Raw genomic sequence first — 22,232 nt, forward strand, 5'->3', positions numbered from 1 at the left:
ACAACATATAATCAAACTATGGAATTTTCTGCAACAAGATGTGGTGGCAGACAACAGTCTGGAAGGCTCTAAGAAGGGCTTGGACAAATTCATGGAGGACAGGTCTATCAATGACTACTAGTTGGTGGCTATAGGCCACCTCCAGCCTCAAAGGCCAGATGCCTCTAAAATACTAGTTGTAGGGGAGCAACAGCCGGAGAGGGGGATGCCCTCACCTCTTGTCTGTGACCTTCTCAGAGGCACCAGGTGGGCCACTATGGTAAACAGAATGCTAGACTAGATAGGCCTTGGGCCTGATCCAGTAGGGCTGTGCTTATGTTCAGTCATCCAGAAATCAATTAATATGTAAGCATCCAAGCAGATTCATAACCAGCAGATAGCATGGTATCTTACAAAATGACAGAACTTAGCTGAAGGCCAGAGTTCACGCTCCATAGGCTTAAACGGTCCTAGAAGAAGTGAAAAGTTTCATTTTAAGTCATCAATATGCTTCTTAATTGTATTGGAGTCACTCAGTGTTCTCCAATTGTTTTCATCTGTGTACGGAATGACTTTTGTTCTGAGCGGCAGTATCAACGCAGTGTGTGTGCATGTGCATTCAGAGTGGGACCTTCCTGATTCCACCTGAGCGGGGTCTATAACGGAGCAGACATCAAAAAATGTGTGAGTGCGTGCAAACACACACGCCTTAGAGGGATTACTGGAGTCACACTCAGACTCTTTGAAATTTACCCTTTCATCTATAAGATAAATATTGTTAAAATGACTTAACAGCCGATATAAGAACTTCAAAGCCCTTAGAAAGAGAAATGAAACCAAAATTGGGGGGAAATGCTTCAGCCAGCTGTGAATTAAGCAATGTCCTACCCGCAGTATTTTCTACTACCCACATCTAAATCACAATATATCATGAATAAATTTATGTCTACCAGGCTAAAATAACCTATTCAGAAATTATTTCTGAGATTTCAAGCATTTGCTCTGAGGTGAAGCATAATCTTTTTTACAACTATTTACTGAAGCAACCACAGAAGGAAGTAACATTTTATAAATTACTATACTTTAGTGATGAAGATAGTTAAAAGAGAACACATGAACACCAAATGGCCAGATTTACACAAAGGTTCCCCACTCACATATGTAATTCAGTTTAGCAGAACTGAAGGTGAAGTGCTTCACTCTAGAATTCTGAGCTGCCAAATTTTTTATATTCCACTGATATTACTTGTCTCAAGGACTATACTTGAGGATTTATGGCATGCTTCTTCTAACATCCAGCTGGTATATTAAATCTCTGCCCACACAGCTTGCCAGCTTCATTTGGATCTAAATGAAAATCCAAAGCAGTTTCTAAAACTAGCCTTCTATTGGCAAGAAATGTTGAATTAGAACTACATGCTTAATCATACAGGTTTACAGCTGTTTATTGTTAAATTTATATGCCACCTTTCATTAAAATAATCCCAAGGCAGTTAACACAAGTGACTTCTCAGAATCTTCCCTCATACTGAAAACTGAGCATCTAGAAAAGCAGCATATCTGCCTCAACAATGAAAAGCTAAACATTCTCCTATTGATTCAGGAATTGACAGAAGGCTTGTTGGACCTATAAGTTAAAAGGAAAGTCTGATTCACTTTTGTTCATACAAGAGAAACCAATGAACATATATAATCTGGCCCCTTGAACCTTTATATCACCATAGTTCAGCGTAAACAACACTCTTCTGCTCTCCAGCTGACCTTCACAATCTTCATCCCACTTTGGCTCGTAATACTTTAATGCCTTTTGCTTGTATTTTGAATATTAATTTTAATCTTAAGTGAATGTAGATAGACATAAGATGTAAGGAGAGTGTCTTTCAACTTGAGGTTCTTAGCTACACTCCATTTTCCTCTGCAGGTACAGCAGCCTGAGTGCCATTCATAGAGGGCATAACCAAAGGCTGCAATATCAGTCTGCCTGAACATCTGGTAAGCTGATCACCAATGGCTAGTCTGCAAACACTAGGCCCTAATAAAGCCTTGGTCTTAAGAGATTTTCTTATATCGGAGCAACTCATTGCCTCTGGAACTCAACCTCGCCCATTTTAGACCACTGTCTTGTTACCAGCCTCCTGGACTCAAGACCCAGAACCTTAATGGCCTAGAGCTGATCCCACTTTATGATATGGGGCAAGTGATAGAAGGGGTTTTATATAATCATCTCAAAAAGTATCAAAAATGGACCACGAGCACACGAGCATCCCCATTCTCTAAAGTCACTGGGGAGACCCTGTATGTCCTGACTTTGACTGAAGGATAGTTGAGAAGCATATGCAAGAGGGCCTTCTCCTTTGTTGTGTTCTGACTTTGAAGCTTCTTGCCCCAGGGAGAGATTAGTCTAACCTACTGTCTCATTTGCATTGCCAGTTGAAAACCTACCTGTCAAAAATGGCTTTTGACTTACTCTGAATTAACTCTTTTATATTGTACACTACCACTTCATTTTCCTTTTTGTTGCTCTAGATTATGTGTTAGGCTTTTATAGCTTTAATGTTCAATTGTATGATTGCAAGCCACCTAGCATGTTTGTCAACAGGCAGGATATATACTTTTAAATACTGTACATACAAAATATTAGACTTCTGAAACTTAACTCTCTCATGCACACACATTCTTCTACCACTCAGCGTCTTGTAAGACCTTACATTTTACATAAAACTAATGTCTGGACCTCTCTGACAGTATCAAAATTGTCTGGGTACTTTCCAATGAGCTAGAGCCTCAAAATCTGGTACATAAACGGGTAGCCCAAGTCACCCTGATTACTAGAAAATATTGAAAGCTGGGCATATGCACAATTCCCTTAAGATGAAGGATTCAAAATGTACCCCTAGATGGTTAGAGTACTTTCAGTCCACCTAGAAAGTTGAAGTTTGACATACACATAACCCAAGCATGATTAAAATGATCTATAATGACAGGGTTTATAAAGTTTGGCCAACTTAATCTGTCCAGCTCCAGGCCTCCTCCACACCAACACGTATTCTCAAGCAACCTGTTTATGGAAGCAAGTTTCCCTGTGTACTCTTGTCTGTCACAGCCAGGTGGGAGGTCAGTCAAATCTTTTTCCTTAATCAGGCCTTTTCTAGCAGGGGGCAGAATCTGCAACCAGACTTCTTTCTTGAAATCTCCTCCTTTACACCATCAGAAGTATCTGTTACTTGGCAGTGCTGTTACTGGGCAGAGCTTCCTTCCTGCAAACATGACCTCATTCATGTTTTAGCCTAGCTTTTTGACTAGCCTTTTGCAAGCCCTTCCTTGTATATTCTCTTTCAGGACCTTATTCACCCAACTGCAAGTAGGCAGGCACGCTTTGCCAAGAGTGACAATTTCTCCACAAAAGGGACACCACTCTCCAAGAAAGTTAAATTTTATCTCTACCTATGGAGCGCGTCTTCTAGATGCCTAGGTGAAGAGCATGGTTGCCAGGAACTGCCATGCCTCAGGTAACAAGCAGTGCTCTCCAACACCCAAATCCCATCAATGGTCCAGAAGAATACCATGGTCAATCATATTGAAAGCAATCATAAGATCAAGGGGAATCAGCAGCATCACATTCTTCACTTCTAGCAGGGAAATCAAAGCAATTTCCTTCCCACGCCCGGTCCAGACTTAAGTGGATCTGGATAATCCACTGTAACCAAAAGCACTTGGAGCTGGAACAGCAAAGATCAACTACTTCAGCTAAAAATGATAAACTTGACATAGGCCTGCAATTCTCCAACAGCATGGGACAGAAAAGGCTTCTTTAAATAAAGGTCTTGCAGCTGTCTTGCTAACGCCATTCACCCTTCACATACTTCAGAGTAATTGTCTACATCCTTGAATTTCAATATCAAGAACTGAAAATCATCCATTCAAACTTGGGTAAGAGGAGCAGGGAGTCAAACTGAACACAAAAAACAATTCAGAAGTTTTTCCAGTGAACCAGATCCAGTGCTTATTGGCTACTAGTCTGAGGGCCCTAGGTCATCTCCAGCCTCAAACGCAAGATGCCTCTAAATACCAGTTGCAGGGGAGTAGCAGTAGGAGAGTGTGCATCCCCTCAGCTCTTGCCTGTGGGCTTCCCAGAGGCATCTGGTGGGTCACTGTGTGAAACAGGATGCTGGACTAGATAGCCCTTGGGCCTGATAAAGCAGGGCTCTTCTTATGTTCAAAACTGAAATCCTAAACAAAAAAGCAGCTACTGATTCAAAATAAATGGCTCGAGAACTGGGCACTCATGAGAATTTTTCAAAGAGTGGAGAGGGTTTCTCCTGTATACAAAGGAAATTATATTTCCCAGAGAGCCATGTGAAAAGAGGAAGAACAGAAGGAGTAGTAGTAGTAGTAGTAAATTTCTTACAGAGACCAGCTTAACATTTAAAATAACACATTTATGATTTACAAAATATTCAAATTGCTAATACAAGCTCTAGGAAGTGCTGAAGAGCCTGGTAGGCAGGGCCTGGGACTGGCAGTTTGATGCTCAAGTAGAAACTTCCCACCCACAGACAGTTGCTGCCTAGCAGCAAGGAGGCTGCATTAGACTCAGGCTGTAACTGCAGGGATGCATAGAAGGCATCAAACTCCAAACATGCTAACTCGAAATGGGCCTTTTTGAGATTGAAACAGAACGCCCTTAAAATTCAACAATGAGCATCCTAAAAATATTTTTCCCCTCAGGTTAATATTTATTACTGAATTCATTTTGTAGATTTACATTACAAGCAAAAGAGTTAAATATTCTACATTAAATGTATCCTAAGTCAGTTCAAATTATCTGAACCAGTTACCAAGCCTTTTCAAAGTTAGTGAAAAGTTAGTTTATTCTAACTTTTCAAAGTTAGAATTTTTTTAAAAAATTGTTGAAACTGAACCAGACACAAATTGTAAATGGTCTGACTCCAAGGAGAATGAGTGCTTTTGCTGTGTAGACTATTGCTGAAATAAGGCCAGTTGGATTGAACCTGAGCTACTTTATGACAAAATATTCTGTGAAACTATCAATCCACCATCCCAGATGGGTAAACAGTACAGATGGAACAATGAGATGGGGGAGGAAAAACCTTCACCACCACAGAATACATTTTCTTCCCTTTGTATTCTAGCCATCACCTCTGCAGCCTCATTGCTCACTGGTCTCAATAAATCCAGAACACTAGGAACTATTGTGCCAACTGCCCAAGTTCCCTATTTCCCTTGAGCTCCCTCAGAACTGCTAGTCAAGTCAGCCAACTGTGCCCTAGTAGGCACATATGAAAACCATCCAGCTCCATTAGTTAGGAGGGCAGACTATCCTGATATTTTCACTGAAAATATGCAAGTTTACCCATAAGGGCTTGCCACCGTAACTTGTGTGTTAGGGGGAAAAAAGACAGGGCAAGCTCAGCAATTCCAAACTACAGTTTGATTGCAATGTGATTGCACATTTGAGGACGGCAACAGAGGTGGGATGTGGAACCAATTAATTTATGTTGCTTGCAAGTGAATGTTTAAGAATTCCTCTCTCTTCTCTAAAATGGCTTCGAGATGAACACTATGACAATAGTTTTCTCCATCTTTAACTGGTCAAATAAGAAGTTGGAGTACCTTCCTACAAGGCAAGGGGGCTTTCTGTTTAGAAGGTGGGGGTGCATGATAGGGGATTATAGCACTATGTATAGTGTGGAGAAAGTGGACAGCCCAGTTCATGGATAACTGACTCTTAAGCATTATGGCTAATAGAAACTTCTTCATTAGGGGCAGTATGTCAAGTATACTGCTGCTAGGCAATGGAAGGAAAGGGCTGTTGCCTTTATATTCCAATTGTGGATTTCCCTGAAGCATCCAGGTGGAAAACAGAATGCTGGACTAGATGGACCTGTCATCTTCATAGAGCCATAGAAAGGTTCTTTTATGTTTAGATAAGTATTCAACACTTTCAGTTACACATTTACTTGCTATAAAACAACACATATTGAACAAGATTTGTTCAACTTCCTCTATGACACACTTTTAAGGAGTTCCTCTTAACATGACTATAAAGCTGCAGTTTAAAAAGTCACTTACAGCTGTAACTACATTCAACTTTCAATCTGGGCGATGTATTTAACAAAGCTGAACATACTTTTACAACAATTCTTCATCTAATCCCAGCTTCCATAAAATCAAAGGTCTAACACCACCTGAGATAGTTTTATCTTCTTAGGCAAAATTCAGAAGGTCTCAAAGAAAAACAGTGGCATAGATCCTTTTGATTCTTAAAGCACTTTTCAAGATCATCCCTAGCTGACGCAGCCTCCATGACATTATTTCCTTTCAGTTTAACTTTTAATGATTACTTTCCAGTAGTGAACCTGTGGAAAGATTTATCTAGAAAATGCACCATTGTAAAACATTTTAGTACTACACAGAACTAGCAGCTGAAATTTATACACAAAAGATGCAGTTTTGGCTTGCATTTTCAAACTTTTTATTTACATCAAATCCTCTTAATTCTCATACAGGTATTTGAGCATTCATTAAAATACATTTTTTAAAAACCTTGAAATGAGAGTCATGTAGTTATCCATTCTATCTGTACTAATTTTTTTTCAGATAGCTCAGGCATGAAGGATCCCACTTTCTCACAAAAGGTACTCCAAGGGTATAAACTCCCTCCTTCTCTTCCCACTCCCAGATACACGACATATGAACTTCCACATAAGATCAGACCAAACACCGATCCAATTCAGAATTCAGCCAAGGCTGGATGATAAGTTCTTCTCAACAGCTTACTTAAGACTGCATTAGTCTTAATAAAGATTTGACTAGAATTGTGGGCTTTGGAAACATTTTCCTTAGTAGCCAACCAGATGCCTCTGGAGAGCTCACAAGTAGGAAACAAAGGCAATAATAGTTGTTCCCCAGCAACTGGTATTCAGAGGTGTAAAGGTAAAGTGTCCATCAAGTTGATTTCGACTCCTGGTGCCCACAGAGTCCTGTGGTTTTCTTTGGTAGAATACAGGAGGGGTTTACCATTGCCTCCTCCCGTGCAGTCTGAGATGATGTCTTTCAGCATCTTCCTAAATCGCTGCTGCCCAATATAGTACCAGCAAGGATTCAAACCGGCAACCTTCTGCTTATTAGTCAAGCATTTCCCTGCTGTGCCACTTAAGGGGGAGGTTAACTGCCTCTAAAAAGCTGGAAGTAACATGCAGCCATCACAACTAGCAGCCACACCATTGGGAGTGATGGTGAACAGCACTAACTTAGCAACTGACTATTTTTTGTCACTTGCTTGGTTCAGCTGTAGAGGGGATAGTAGCTCTTGTAGAATACTAAACTTTGCAGCAACGGAGAAGCTAAAATTTCACAGGTGAGTAGGAGGATGTGCCCACCAATGCCAGTTTGAGGAGAATGAATATATTTAACACAAGAATACCGCCTACAAATCTCTGAATGATAGCTTTTAAGATCACAATCAAAATTGGTTATTGAAATGGAAAGATAACTCAAATTGGTCCTTTTGTTTTGAGGATCCCTAGCCACCTAATGGTGCAGCAGGGAAATGCTTCACTAACAAGCAGAAGGTTGCCGGTTCGAATCCCCACTGGTATATTTCCCAGACTATGGGAAACACCTATATCAGGCAGTAGCAATATAGGAAGATGCTGAAAGGCATCATCTCAGACTGCACGGGAGGAGGCAATGGTAAAGCCCTCCTGTATTCTACCAAAGAAAACCACAGGGCGCCAGGAGTCAAGATCAACTTGACAGCACACTTTACCTTTACACATATTTTAAGCATCTTGTGGATTGTTCTAAATAACATTTGTATCTTTCAGTTGTTTGACATACATTTCTCTCATACTATTCATCTTTCCATCTTTGAATAATACTGACTTAAAGGCAAAACAGAACAGATAAAGCCATATATCCTACGGTACTTGGGTAAATAGGCTGACAGCACTGGCTGCTGGCAGAGATAAATGGGGAAAAGGTAGTTGTCTCCCATTTAGTATACACATGTACAGACACCATAATGACGATCATGGGACTTTAAACTGTGCAAAAGATCATCTTTCAAATATTTATTAAGTCTTGATATTGTGCAATATCCTTTGCTACATCAACAGTGCACCACATACTTGGTATGTCAAGAATTTAATTTGCAGCAATCCATGACATACTAATGGAATGCAAATGATACAGGATGATTATGTTAATAACTTCAGAACCAATGTTTTGAAATACTCATCTGGATAAATGACTAGTTGAAGGAAGAAGTCAAACATGATTGAAAAGAAAGAACAAAGCTTAACACACTGAAGAAGTGTCCTCCTTGTTTTTAGATAAAATTATGAAGAGAAAACATTGCAGTTTCATATTAAATTAGGAGCTGGTTTAGTAGAAGTATGTAGGATTAACTACCAGAATTTGCTTGGCTGGACATACTCTGTGCTCTACAAGAATCTCTGACATAATGTCATATTGGTCCCTCTTCCTCTGTGTGGCGAACTACAATCTGGCTGACCAAAGACTGCTTTTCTCCTATTATATGGATAAACTGTTGAGAATAATTGGGCACAGATTGTTTGCTTTTTCTTCAGAGAACTGAACTAAGTTGGTTTCATTATTTTATCCTAGCCTGAAAACCTGAAAATTTAACAATAGCTTTAAATCCTGCTTTGCAAAGATATTCTCTCAGCACACTTCCTAAATATGATAAAAAGTTTGTTGTTATAAGAGTAGCTCCTTCCAAATGTGATGTAACCGTAGGACTCAACATTTCATTCCATTGCTTCTAAGAAGGGAATAGGACCAAATGTATTTCAACCATTCATAGGACGAAGTTGAAACTACTGTTCAAAAATACCAACTACAAAGAAACAGGTTAACAATGTTGCTCTTAAAGGCAATCAATCTAAGCACGAGTTGTGAATTTGATCTTCTACTTTCAATATGAGCTTCTGCAGTAAAGAGGATCTGATAATTTTAATTAAAAGGGAGTTTGAAGGGTCTTTCCAAGTCCCTTCTAAAACAATTCTCCTGTACTTCATATTCTAACTTTGCAGATGAATATTCCTGTGGCTTCCTTTAAATATGTGCAAAAGTATAACTAAAGTTATAGAAACCCAACCTCAGGGCAAAAAATAGGGGAAATGTTTATGTCAGAACCTGGCTATGCAACACATTCAAAAAGATAACTTATAGCTATCATTTCAATTGTTAAAATTGGCCACAATATACTTAATATGTAAATATAAAGCCCATCCTAAAGGTTCAGAGCAAGTCAAAAGTTGATTAAATAAGATTTCATTTATTATTTTAGTGTAAGTAGTTTATTAACAACCATAGGACATTATCCAGCCAAGTTAAGAACTTCTGAGTCTCAGTTATTTTAATGGCAAGTTACATTTAAACATGAGCTTAACTTTCCTTTGAAATCAATGAGACTCATACCACAATCCTATGCACACTTACTTGGGAATAAACCCTACTGAATACAATGTGACTTACTCTAGAGTAGGAACTCGTAGGAATGTGTTAAAGATAATTTACTTTGTCTGGATCATATCCACAGCTTTTAGTGACATACATTACTGAAATTATTCCCAAAAAAAGGAATCTCACTGTTTCCAGACTGAACAGATGTTAAAAGGGAAGTGTTAAACAACACTGCAACCAGAGATGAGAAGTTCCCACAGCTGCCCCCATCAAAACAGTTGTCAAATTGGAGCCAGCATGGTGTAGTGGTTAGAGTGCTGGACTAGGACCGGGGAGACTCGAGTTCAAATCCCCATTCAGCCATACTACTTGCTGGGTGACTCTGGGCCAGTCACCTCTCTCTCAGCCTAACCTACTTCACAGGGTTGTTGTGAGGAGAAACCTAAGTATGTAGTACACCGCTCTGGGCTCCTTGGAGGAAGAGCGGGATATAAAATGTAATAAATAAATAATAATAATAATAATAATAATGATGGAGCTGAACCTGGAATCAACATAATGTTTTCTATTAGTCATTTTTTTCTCCAATTCTTGTCAACGTGACTTTGAGTAAAAGGCTTTAAGCCCCATACAATCATTATTACAGTATTGCCTTTGTCACAAATTGCAGTTTTCCTGTTGTGCTGAGCCAAAGGAAAAACATCTTTATTTTTATAGCCAAACACGGACTACAGCCTTGAAAGCCTAGTTAGACGCACACACAAACATGGCACATCAGTACTCAGAAGCCACAAGCATTTGTCTTTAAATGGTGTGGCATAATAGTAAGAACATACCACTAAGTTTATTCTTACATCTGACCACCACAAACATTTTTTTTAACATACAAAAAGGAATCAGCTTCCTAGTTTTGAGAGTTTAGAAATAATCCATGGATACAAACTTGTTTGTTCATAAACATACCTGTAGGTGGTACCCTCTCAAACCTACACTTCCACCTCCTATTGAATGGCTTTCAAAGTCAGTCCAGCTAGATGTGACACACTACTCTTATGGAGTGTCCAACACTGGCTCAAACAGAGCCTGCCATAGGAAGTGCCGATTATGGGGGAGGGGTGTCAAAAACTGTGGTTGTCCCCAAGATACACTGTTGTGTAAAGCAACTGGTCTTGGAGAACTATATGAGGATATTAACTCTTCCACTCTAGCAAAAGAGTAAAAAGGATGAAGGGAAAGGAAGGTGTTCAGATTTATAATTGGTTTAAAGGAATTAAGATTCTTTTTTAAACTAAAGATTTGGAAACACACTGTTAGCCCATATTAGAATTTAAAACATATTAAACGGTTTAAGAGGTAGAAGATGGTTAATTCCAACATAGCTAAGGAGAAAGAGGGTTTGCTCTCTCTGAGCTACTCCGCTCTAAGGCCATCTCAGCTCCACATTATATTCCTTAAAATAAAGCCAAATGTTAAACTTACCATATCAGATGGGACGCTGCCGGACATCTTGATACTACCCTGACGGTTTCAAAACACACAACAGGAGAAATTCTTAAGAGCCAGCCAAGAGTATACAGCAAAATGATCTTCCAGCCAACCAATCTTTGGTGTGCGTCTGCTAAGTTCTGGGCTTTCCCTAAACCCAATAAAGTGTTAGACCCGCAGCAAGAAAACCGTGGGATCGAGAGAGGGGGAAAATCCAAGAGAAACTGGTGTTAAAAAAGGCTCGATCAGAGAGAACACACCAGGGAAACTAGAGATGGCAGCAGATCCTTGTCAGCAGCAACAGCACCAGTGGTGCCAGGTGGACCAGGCAGAAATATACAAGGACATGAATTGTGTACCAGCTTTTTTCCCTTCTCGCGCTTCCTCTTCAGACCAATAATGAATGACGAGGATGATTCAGAGGATAGTTCTGCGTCCCAGTCACCTCCTCCTTAAAAGAGAGCGACAGGCACACTCAGGCCGAGAAGTGAAGCGACCTCCCTTCCTCCCTTCTGTGGACCCGAAGTTGTTGCGCGGTTGTTTCCTCCCAAGTGAAGCCGGGCGAGGAGCTGCCGCTGGGAGAGGCAACAATTGCGGCTTCCCTTCCTGGTTCAGGCCCTTCCTGGAGGTGCTGCTGTCACATTCAGCCCAGAAAACGGGGGGCAGCGGGGAGGAAACGGGGCACACAATAGAAATAAAACCCTCCCCCCTCAAACTGCAGCAGCAGCGGCAGCTCAAGGGGGGGATTTAAACCGCAGTCGCCTCTAGCGGCAGCAGCGCCTGCCGCCCCCTCCGCCTCTCCTGCCTCAGGTCTCGGCTCTCATCGCCGCCGCCGGCTCTTCTCTCGCCAGTCCTCTCGCCGCCGCCGCTTTTCCTCCCCCTCCTCCAGGGGCTCCCTCAGCAGACGGTTAGCGGAAACCCCCCACAGCTGACGCGGCGGGGCTGCGAGTTGCCCTCTTCCTCGTCGTCTCCCTGAGAGCCGGGGCGCAGGAGGAGGGGGGGTGAGCGAGCCCGGGGGAGCGGAGACACCGCCTTCCTTCAACGCGAGCCGCTCTCGGATACCCCTCGCCGCCCACCGTCACCCCTGCAGCCGCCTCTTGTCATCTTCCTTTCAAACCAACATGGCGTCTGCGCCGAGCCGAGAAAAGGGGACACGGCAGGGGAAAGGACGGACCTAACACCCCCGCTTCCAGCCCCCTCTGGCTCCGCCCTCTGCTCTTTCGTAAGGGCGCGTCACGGAGCGGCTCCTCCCACACGCCGGCCGCGCGGCATCTTGGGGATGGTAGTCCTGACCTGCACTGCAGGCAAACGCTGTGATGCGGCGGGTTTTACTTGCGGTTGCTGCTGGGTGCGTGTTGTGGGGTGGCGGGGCCCCTGGCTACATGCCTTTGGTAGGGTCCGCATCGTGCCAAATCCTATCCTGAGCGGCCCAAAAAAGGGGTACAAGTGAATAAGCAGAGGCAGCAGGAGCGGCTGCTTCTTGCAAGACTGTTGCTACACCCACCTAAGCCAGCAGCAGAAACAGAAGTGGCTGCAAAGAACAGCGACTGGCTCAGCTGTCTTTCTAAGTGGTGCAGTCAGTGGCTGAGAGTGCGGCCTTTAGACCCCGCTGCAGCTTCTCCGTGTACCAACCACAGAGAGGGGATATGGAACCACAGAGAATATGGAAGCGGCCCCAGTGCAGCCACTTGCACAGCAGCTCTCGCCTGGCTTGTCTGCTCGTCTGTGTTCTCTTTTGGTGGTGCCTTGGTTGGAAATGGGCTCGACAGGCCCCTTCTTCACTTCTGCTCCACCCGGAAAGAGACCACAGACAAGAAAGCGAACGCAGCTCTAAGGAGCCTGTGGCGCTTTGAGAGAAGTAGAACTAGGTTTGCTGAGAAAGACTGTACTACAGTACTAGTATCGACAGGAAGTAGGGTACAGGAAGAGGGTGGGAGTATTCAAAGTGGGTTGAGTTTGTACTTCCTTTTCATTCCGATTGGAATGTGAATAAAGTGGTTTGGGGTTGTACAACATGCTTGCCTGCTGTTCAAGGAGAGCTGGTCTTGTGATAGCAAGCATGACTTGTCCCCATAGCTAAGCAGGGTCTGCCCTGGTTGCATCTGAATGGGAGACTTGATGTGTGAGCACTGCAAGATATTCCCCTCAGGGGATGAAGCTGCTCTGGGAAGAGCAGAAGGTTTCAAGTTCCCTCCCTGGCTTCTCCAAGATAGGGCTGAGAGAGATTCCTGCCTGCAACCTTGGAGAAGCCGCTGCCAGTCTGTGAAGACAATACTGAGCTAGATAGACCAAATGTCTGACTCAGTATATGGCAGTTTCCTGTGTTCCATTGTGGAAACAGAGCCGTCTCCTTTGCTCGCTCATGTTCTCTCTCTATCTCTCTTGATAGCATGGTGCTTGGTTGGCTCTGGACAGTGCAGTGGTCCTGGCTACCACAGGCTTTTGCATTTGACACCTGCACATTTGGATGGCACAGATGTTAAGATTTGGATCGCTGTGCCACTCAGTGAGAGAGAAAACATATGAGAGATTGGAGGCTGCAGGTCATAGGAACATAGGAAACTGCCATATACTGAGTCAGACGATCTAGCTCAGTATTGTGTACACAGACTGGCAGTGGCTTCTCCAACGTTGCAGGCAAGAATCACTCTCAGCCCTATTGTCCTTGCTGTTGCCACTGCTACTTCCACCCAGCTGCTCTCCTGCCCTTTCCTTCTAGTTGGGGTGCCAGATGTCATGATGCCACCCTGAGGGGAGAGGGCAGGCAAGCGAGAGGATGGAGCACCTAAAAGTTGCAACCTCTTGTGTCAGTTCACTGACCTGTGCTTGTTTGCTCTGGAAGCAGCAGCAACGAGAAAGGGGGCCCTCTGGGTCCAGGAACAACCCAACCCAGAGGGTCTAGTGAGCAAGAAGATGAACTACCTTGCCCTGTGGATGGCACAGCATGAAACTGCTGCAACACCCAGACAGAGCACTTGCAACCCTTGCTCTGCCCAGAAGGAGAGAGCAGGCAGACTTCCATTAACTTGCCTGCCCTTTGACAATGGGCAGAAGAGCCAGCGTGATGTGGTGGTTAGAGTGCTGGACTAGGACCGGGGAGACCCAAGTTCAAATCCCCATTCAGCCATGATACTTGCTGGGTGACTCTGGGCCAGTCACTTCTCTCTCAGCCTAACCTACTTCACAGGGTTGTTGTGAGGAGAAAATTAAGTATGTAGTACACCGCTCTGGGCTCCTTGGAGGAAGAGCAGGATATAAATGTAAAATAAAATAATAATAATAATATAAATAATAAATTAATATAATATTGGCAGGAGAGGGCAGGTGAAGCATTGAAGGCATACAGTGGCAGCAATTACCTGAATTCTTTCTCTGTGCACTACTGTAGAGCTGGGATTGAGCCCAGCAAGGCTACTTTCACGTGGTGGTGTGGCTGAGAGGATTTATCAAGGGTCCTGTCCCAACCACTGTGCTGACCACGCAAATGGCTGGCGTGCATGGGTGTGCCGATGCCAGTTGGTGCCGTAGGAAGGAACTCTGCAGCCCCCGTGGCTGTTTCTAAAACGAGCACCGGCAAGGAGGGGGGAGCAAGTAAGGAGCTCCCCACCTGGTTTTTAAAGGCACTCCTCCCTGCCCCACAAAAGAGTGCATGGACAGCTCGTACACGCCCCTATTCTCCTCCTATGTTGCTTCCACACAACTGAAAATTGGGAGCACACACAGCTCCCAAAGCCAAGTAGAATACAGTTTTTGATTGTGTGAAGGACCTCAATATGTTACTCTTTTCCTGGCTGTGGAACAGGGCCATCATCGGGAGAGATACATATATCAGGTGGTATATAAATAAGATAAGTAAGTAAGTAAATAAATAAATAAATAGTCCATCAAAAATATATGCCTTTAATAGATTTGTAGCACACAAAGTTTTCATTTTTGCTTGACTTACAAAAACCAGCTGGTGCTTGTGGGATTCACAAAACACTTAAATCAGGTAACCTTTATTTACAGGGAGAATATTCACTGTAATGAGATAGATTAATGGGACTTGAAAGGGTCTCATGTTCAAGCTGAGAAATAGGGTCAAGGGAGATCATCCCCACTTGACTTAGGAACATAGGAAGCTGCCATATACTGAGTCAGACCATTGGTCTATCTAGCTCAGTATTGTCTTCACAGACTGGCAGTGGCTTCTCCAAGGTTGCAGGCAGGAATTTCTCTCAGTCCTATCTTGGAGAAGCCAGGGAGGGAACTTGAAGCCTTCTGCTCTTCCCAGAGTGGCTCCATCCCCTGAGGGGAATATCTTACAGTGCTCACACTTCTAGTCTCCCTTTCATATGCAACCAGGGTAGACCCTGCTTAGCTAAGGGGACAAGTCATTCTTGCTACACTAGACCAGCTCTCCTCCTCCTTGCAAGACTTAATAGGAACATAGGAAGCTGCCTTATACTGAATCAAACTATTGGTCCTTCTAACTCACTACTGTCTGTACTGGCTGGCAGCGGCTTCTCCAAGGTTGCAGGCAGGGGTCTTTCCTACCTGGAGATGCCAAGGAATGAACCGCTCTGCATGCAAAGCAAATGCTGTACCAGAGAGCTACAGCCCCCTCCCCCCATACTAGTACTTTCCATGTTTATAGTGCTTTTGAGTGTTCAAAGTGCTTCATGGACTTTGGTCTGGTTCAGAATGCAAACCCAAACACGATGAAAGTCCATACACTCCCTTCTCCCATCCCTTTTCATCCTCACCTTTGCAAGCCCAGGAGTCCTTATTTGATTGCCACTCCAGGAGTTTGTATGGTAACAGTTTACACCAGTTTCACTCTGGTTTGTATGGTTTACATAAAAATAAGGGCATTACCCTTTCAGTTCCCCTTCTTAGTGATGGAAAGTTCAGAACACCTTTAGTCAGTTTTCTTTTGGAGGAGAGTACACTGAAGAGTTGCATGTTTCTAAATATCTTTCTTAAGGACTGGAGCTAACATGATCAAGAAATCCGCATTACCAGCCAGTTAGGAGCCCATTACAGCCTGCAAAATTGCCAAAGGAAAGAACAGTTATCTTGCAATACCACGTGCACAGTGGCAGATACTGGTGCCTCTGTAGGCCTTGGTTTCATGTTTTGTTTCATGTTTTTATCAATCAGGGATTGAAACCTTACCGTTCTATTGATGCACATTGTGATTGTCACATGCTAAAAACCAAACTACACATTAAGTTGCAACTGGAGCCATGCTTGCCATATTTCTTCACACTACCCCAATCCTGACTGAATGAATTGCATTTATAAATTCTGCCATTTAATTGGCCAAAGAGGTCATATGACTCATGGGTACCATTTTCTGTTGTTCAGAAAACTGTTTGCAATAGTTAGGCCGTGGCCTACAAGCAATAGCACAATAGTTTAGTGTTTTCTAGGATATGGGAACACCACAGTTTTCATTCCTTTACATTTTTTACTATAGATACCAAATACAATTGACAAAGACCTTCCAAAGATGAATGTTGTTACTATATGAAACACTGAATACACCCTTTTTCCTTTACTGAATACTCTGCTTTCTTCAAGACTGTTTTTTTAAAAGGAGAAGAAATCCTGAAAAGAAAACGATTAGCATGGGATGCGAAGAGAAGCAGAATTTTCATTAAAGAAAATGTAATTATACAATTGTAGCTAGCATGTTCTTACTATTCTGGCAAATTTATATTTAAAATCTCAGTACTGCTGCAACACGAGAACTCCATCAATCAGATTTAATTCTATGTCTCGTGCTGATGTATACAGTAGCTTTGCGTGCAGTACATAAGCATGTCCCTTAAGCCGCACAGGAAGCATTAAAAAAGAAAGAAAGAAAGAAAAGCATCTGACTGCTGTAAAATCAACAGGCGGTTGACAGAGGTCTCTAAAATATCTACTTGGCTGGGTTTCTTTAATAACAATATTTGAGCTAGCTAGGACTTATAACAGCCCTAAGCATCAGCCCATCTCTATAATTTATTCTTATAGCTTAATTATGAGCTATGTTGATTAAAAATTAAACAAAAAATTAATTCTATGCACCTCACCTATATCAGCATTCTTTTCTCATTGATAATATATCTGAATGTTGCAGCAGGTACTCCCACACAAACCATTTAATGAGAAACAGTGGCATAAATATTTGCCTTATACCAAACGCCTGGGTTGGATTCTCTTTTATTAGCCTGCACATGTTTTCTTAAATGATAACGGGAAGCCTGCATTTGTAAGGTTGCAGCATCTGTATGGTTCCTCTGTTTGGCAACCTATTGTTAACTGTTGTGTTACATAACGTGGAATTGTTATATTATACAACAAAATGATAAATTCCTATTAAAAATGCAACAGCCATAAGTTGCCAGAGTTTAAGGGATTGTAAAAGTTAAAGAGCAAGCATAAACCAACAATTTTGTGTATTATGGCTTCTCTCTATCCAACATGAATTAGACTTCACTGACCATCTAGCCTTGTTTTACACCCTTACCAGAGACAAAGAAGGCTCAGATAATCCCAGGAGTAGTGTTCAGTGTAGGCAAGCTACTAGACTTGGATGCTCCTACATATGTGCAGTTGTCAAAATCTGTGTCACCTGTGTCCCAACCCTGAGTTTGATGAGATCTCCTCTGAATAAGTTGATGAGACCTTCTCTGAGTAGTGTGCCACCACTGCTGGCCCCAGAACACATGAGGACCAACATTTCCTGAAAGCAAGCCACACTGAAAGATGCCCCACCGAAGAGGCTGCGGAATCACCCTCAGCAGGACACACACCCTCCAGAGTCTCCACCATCACCCCAAGCCCCCAGGAACAGAGGAGGCAACTGGCTCATTTCAAAGTCCAATCTCAGAGATCAGCACAGCACCCATTTGGCAAACCGAGTTCTCCAAGCTTTCAAGCTTATTCAGGAGGAGGTGGCACAGATTAATGCATGCTCAAGATGCTCAGGGTACCTAAAGTGTGCATGTGCAACAGCCTAAAAAGTCCGCCATGCTCTCTCAAACGGCATTAAATGGGCTGAACCGGCCCTTCGGAGACCGGGGGGGAGGAAGGGGAGCTGCTGGAGAAACACACATCTCCGTGGCCACAGCAGCAACCGGCGGGGGGGCACTGAATCAGGCGCGTAACAATGATAGGGCAAGGGGAGACAGTTGTCTGGGGGCCCCACTGCCTGGAGGGGCACCCCAGAGGCACCTCATGTGACTCCCCATTGCCCCCTGCCCAGCCCCATAGCCTCTCAGCCACTTGCCCTCTTCGCCGTCTCTCCTGCTTGTTCTGCTGGCCCGCAATCGAAGCAGCAGGCAAGCTGCAAAGAGCTCCTTTTCTCCCGCCTCTCAGCTGATCGGCGGGTGGGCGGGGCTTCCACGGAGGCCTCCGTGTAGGCCGCAGTGAAGCCTGAACTCGAGTAGGGCCCAAGCAAGCCCGGAAGGAGGAGGCAGCCAGAGTGTTCTCTGCAGCAGAAGACTCCTTGCTGCCCTGCTCAACCCAGACCAGCATTTGCCAGGTAGAGTGTGAACTCCTTTTTGTGGTTACCTTTCCCGCCCCCCCCCCCCCCCATATATAGGGATCTGCTTGCCATAGGGCTTGGATAGGGGGGAGGAGGGACCGAGAAGTCTCTGAATATTTATTTTGAAACAGCTTGGAAAATTTGCTAACTTAAAAAAAACTATCTAAAAAGCCCTATAAGTGGCTTGTTTCATGGCAGAAAATTGCAAAAACTTCTGGAACAGTATTTTGTTAATTTTATTTATTCATTCATTCATTTATAAATGCACTTATGTTCAAGTTGTTTTGCAACCCAGAAGGTCTGAGTGAGAACTGTGAAGCATGTGTGGTGCTTTTATTTTATTTTTCTTGTGTGTGAACTGCTCCCCAATAACTTGCAGGGACTTCAGGGTAAATCTGGCCAACATGTGAATGCAGCACCTCCATTCCAGAGGAGATGTGTGTTAAAGGGCTTTAAAAGCCTCCTGTGAAAAACCTCCTGCAATCAAACTTGACTGAATTTGTTCAGAATTCTGAGAAAACAAACATAGGCTCACCCTGCATGGTTGAAAGTCTCCTTTGCTAATCTGCAGCGAGGGGCCCATTTTAATCATTCATCTTTCTATTGTGTTCTAGGCATTAAAAGTAAAACAAATGTATAGTACTCAATGTATATCACTATATATTGTGACGTGTGTGTGTGTATTCAGTGAAATGTATTTCCAGGCAGCATACTTATTTTGGAATATCAGACTTAAATCCTTGGGGGCCTGGGGTGTGCGGAGGCCCTGGACTTTGAGTTGGGGGGCCCCATTTTAAAATCTTGTCTCTGGGCCCACTCCAACCTTGCTACGCCCCTGGGTGAGAGAGATTCCTGCCTACAACCTAGGAGAGCCGCTATCAGTCAGTGTAGACAATACTGAACTAGATGGACTAATGGTCTGATTTGGTATAAGTCAGCTTCCTATGTTCCTACCTTCCTCTCAACCAATGCTATCTTCACAAAGACCTGGGTTTTTCAAACTAGTTCTATTGATGTCTCCAAATCCACCTTCTGTGAGCAGGGAAACACCAAGGAAAGACCAGTATGTCTGTCAGACCTTCCCCCCCCCCCCCCTCTACATTTCAGCAGCAAAGACATTCTATAGAGATTTCTACGAGGGATGTGCAAACTGGCTCGACCTTGAGATGGTTCGCCATTGAGCCAGCCCAGTTGGAGGCCCTGGCCTCGAGATGGACCAGGCCTGATTCTACTCAAGGTTGAGCTGGTCTGGGGTCAGTTTGGATTTTTGCTTGCTTGTTTGTTTAAACGGTGGACTTACCACCTCCAAAGCCTAGGGGGATGCTGCTGAGACCATGCGTGCACATGGCCCATTTGCCGTGCGTGCACATGAGCCATTAAAAAAAAACAATACAAAAAAAATGTCCCTGACACCCCCCGAACAGGGCCTGAACCGGCTCGAATTTGAGCCAAGCTGGGCCCCTTGTTTGCGTGACAAAATCGAATATGCCCGGTTCAGTTCAAACCCAGTTTGGACTCAAACTGAACCAGGCAAACCGGTTTTGTACACATCTCTAATTTCTACCTTTGGTTCCAACAGTGAGCCTACTGTCCGTAGCTTGAAGGCATCCTAATGTTATATGCTCTTCACTTCTCCCAAGTAGTGGGAACTTCCATGGGCAGTGCTACCAGGCCTCCTTTGAAGGAGAGATGACTGAAGGCTTAGCGAGTCTTTGTAAAATATTTGGTTTATTTATAAATATACAAATAAGCATCAGGTGGATGTGAATACCATGCACTCCTGCCAGGCAGCAAGTCTGCTACCTCGTTTTAGATCCCCAGAGAGAGTCCTTGCACCTCATAAGACACTTCAAAGCTTTCAACTCCCCCTCTCAACTTCTCATTCAGTCTCTCTCCATATCCTACAAGCTGCAAACTGCAGTCTTTCCTCTTGCACTCCACCTCCAGGGCAAGGGTGGGCGCTGGGTGGGGTGGACTGGAGGGGAGGGAAAGAGAGGAGAGGATGTGTCACTTTACAAGTTGTGAAGCTTTCACACTGAAGCTTCCAGACCGAAAGACATTCTCCCAGCCATTATGAAACATTAACATGGACAATTTGGACTATTATTATTTTTATTTATTTATTTGATTTGTATACCGCCCTTCCAAAATGTTTCAGGACGGTTTACAATTAAAACACACCACTAAAACAGTAAAGAGCTAAAACAAATTAAAAAACAATATAACGATTAACAATTTTAAAACATTTTAAAACAACAATTAAACAATGACAGTGATTAAAAACCCCAAAATCGGGTTTTGAATTTTAAAATAAACCAGAAATTAAAACCCCCACAATTGAGGAAGCTGAGAAAGCTTGGGTGAAAAGATGGGTTTTCAGGTGTTTTTTGAAAATTGCCAGAGATGGGGAGGATCGTATCTCAGCAGGGAGCGCATTCCACAATCTCGGGGCAGCAACCAAGAAGGCCCGTCTCTGTGTAGCCACCAAACGAGTTGGCGGTAACTGGAGACGGACCTCCTCAGATGACCTCAATGGGTGGTTGGGCTCATAATGAAGAAGACGCTCTCTTAGGTACCCAAGGCCTAAGCCATTTAGGGCTTTGTAAGTTATAACTAGCATTTTGTATTTTGTCTGGAAACCTATTGGCAGCCAGTGTAACTCCATCAGTAAAGGAGTAACGTGGACTCTCCGAGATGTCCCAGAGACCAACCTGGCTGCTACCAATTATTACCAGTAATCGGCCCATCAAAAGACTTGGCCAGCAGCCATTACACCAATACTGTATTTAACTTAGGTTTCAGTGCCCAGCAATGGTTGATTTGCAAAGGAACTAGGAGGACCCTGGCCCTCCAGCTTGTGTGATGCCCCCTTTGTTTTAGAAGGCTACTGTAGGAGGCCTTGTCTGGCTTACTTCACCTGGATATACCCAGCATTTATTCCTGTGGATATGCCTGGCTGAGCAGGACATATCCTGGCTGAGCAGGACAGTCTGGTCTTCAGTTCTGCATCGCTTGGTTTACTCAGACAGTCTATCCAGATCCACCCATTGTATGTTTCTCCCAGAAAGACTCTCTCTTTAACTAGCTGGCTGCCTGCCTTTCTCCCCTCATGCACTTGGTTTGGTCAGATAGTCCCTCCTGTGAATCAGAGTCTCGTGCCACACCCCAAAGATCCCAGCTGCCTCAGGGCACTTCCCGATGGTGATTTTTTCCATCACGAAGAGATTGTTGGCGCAGCGGGTGGGTGGGAGTGGGCGGGCAGTACATCTACATGACATCATCAACACCCATAGGTCTTTTGCACTGTCCCCATAAAACACCTGTTTAGCATCCCTCCCATGCTCTGTGCAGGTTCCTCCCTGGCTGCACTTCCCTTCTGGAGGAGGTCGTGGAGGAGGCTGATGAGATTCGGGGTGCTGAGAAATTCATTGGGAACCTGTTCCCCCGTGGGCCACCCAGTTCTTGATTTTAAACCATATATTGTGTTTTCTCCTCACCTTCAGGCTTTGTCTTGAGTTTGACAACATCATTCTTAAATTTATGGTGATAACAACAAAATAATTTATAGGCAGAGGCCTTTTTCACAGGCCTGGATTTTATTGGTAGCAGTCTCCAAGTACAGTATTATTAATGACCCTTACCTTTCCTCTTAAAAATCCATTAGCAGATGTTTACTTCTTCATCTGGGGTTTTAAGAGACCATCTGAACAGGGCTCTGCATTCCAGCTTGAGTTTCCTCCTCTTCTCAAGAAGATTAATGCTCTCACAGTTCATATTAAGCAGTAGAACTCCAGCT

General features: G+C 43.6%; 1 protein-coding gene across 1 annotated transcript in view; it reads right to left on the reverse strand.

Moving 5' to 3' along the window:
* The window catches only part of UBL3 (ubiquitin like 3), a 64,988-nt gene extending 52,855 nt beyond the window's left edge, over positions 1–12,133 (reverse strand). Inside the window, exon 1 of the mRNA XM_053310444.1 lies at positions 10,912–12,133. Coding sequence (XP_053166419.1) covers positions 10,912–10,938 — 27 coding nt within the window. The 5' untranslated portion in view covers positions 10,939–12,133. The remainder of the gene's footprint in view (positions 1–10,911) is intronic.
* Between the last annotated feature and the right edge of the window lie 10,099 nt (positions 12,134–22,232).

The sequence above is a fragment of the Hemicordylus capensis genome, chromosome 3, assembly GCF_027244095.1.
Source record: "Hemicordylus capensis ecotype Gifberg chromosome 3, rHemCap1.1.pri, whole genome shotgun sequence".
Taxonomy (NCBI): Eukaryota; Metazoa; Chordata; class Lepidosauria; order Squamata; family Cordylidae; genus Hemicordylus; species Hemicordylus capensis.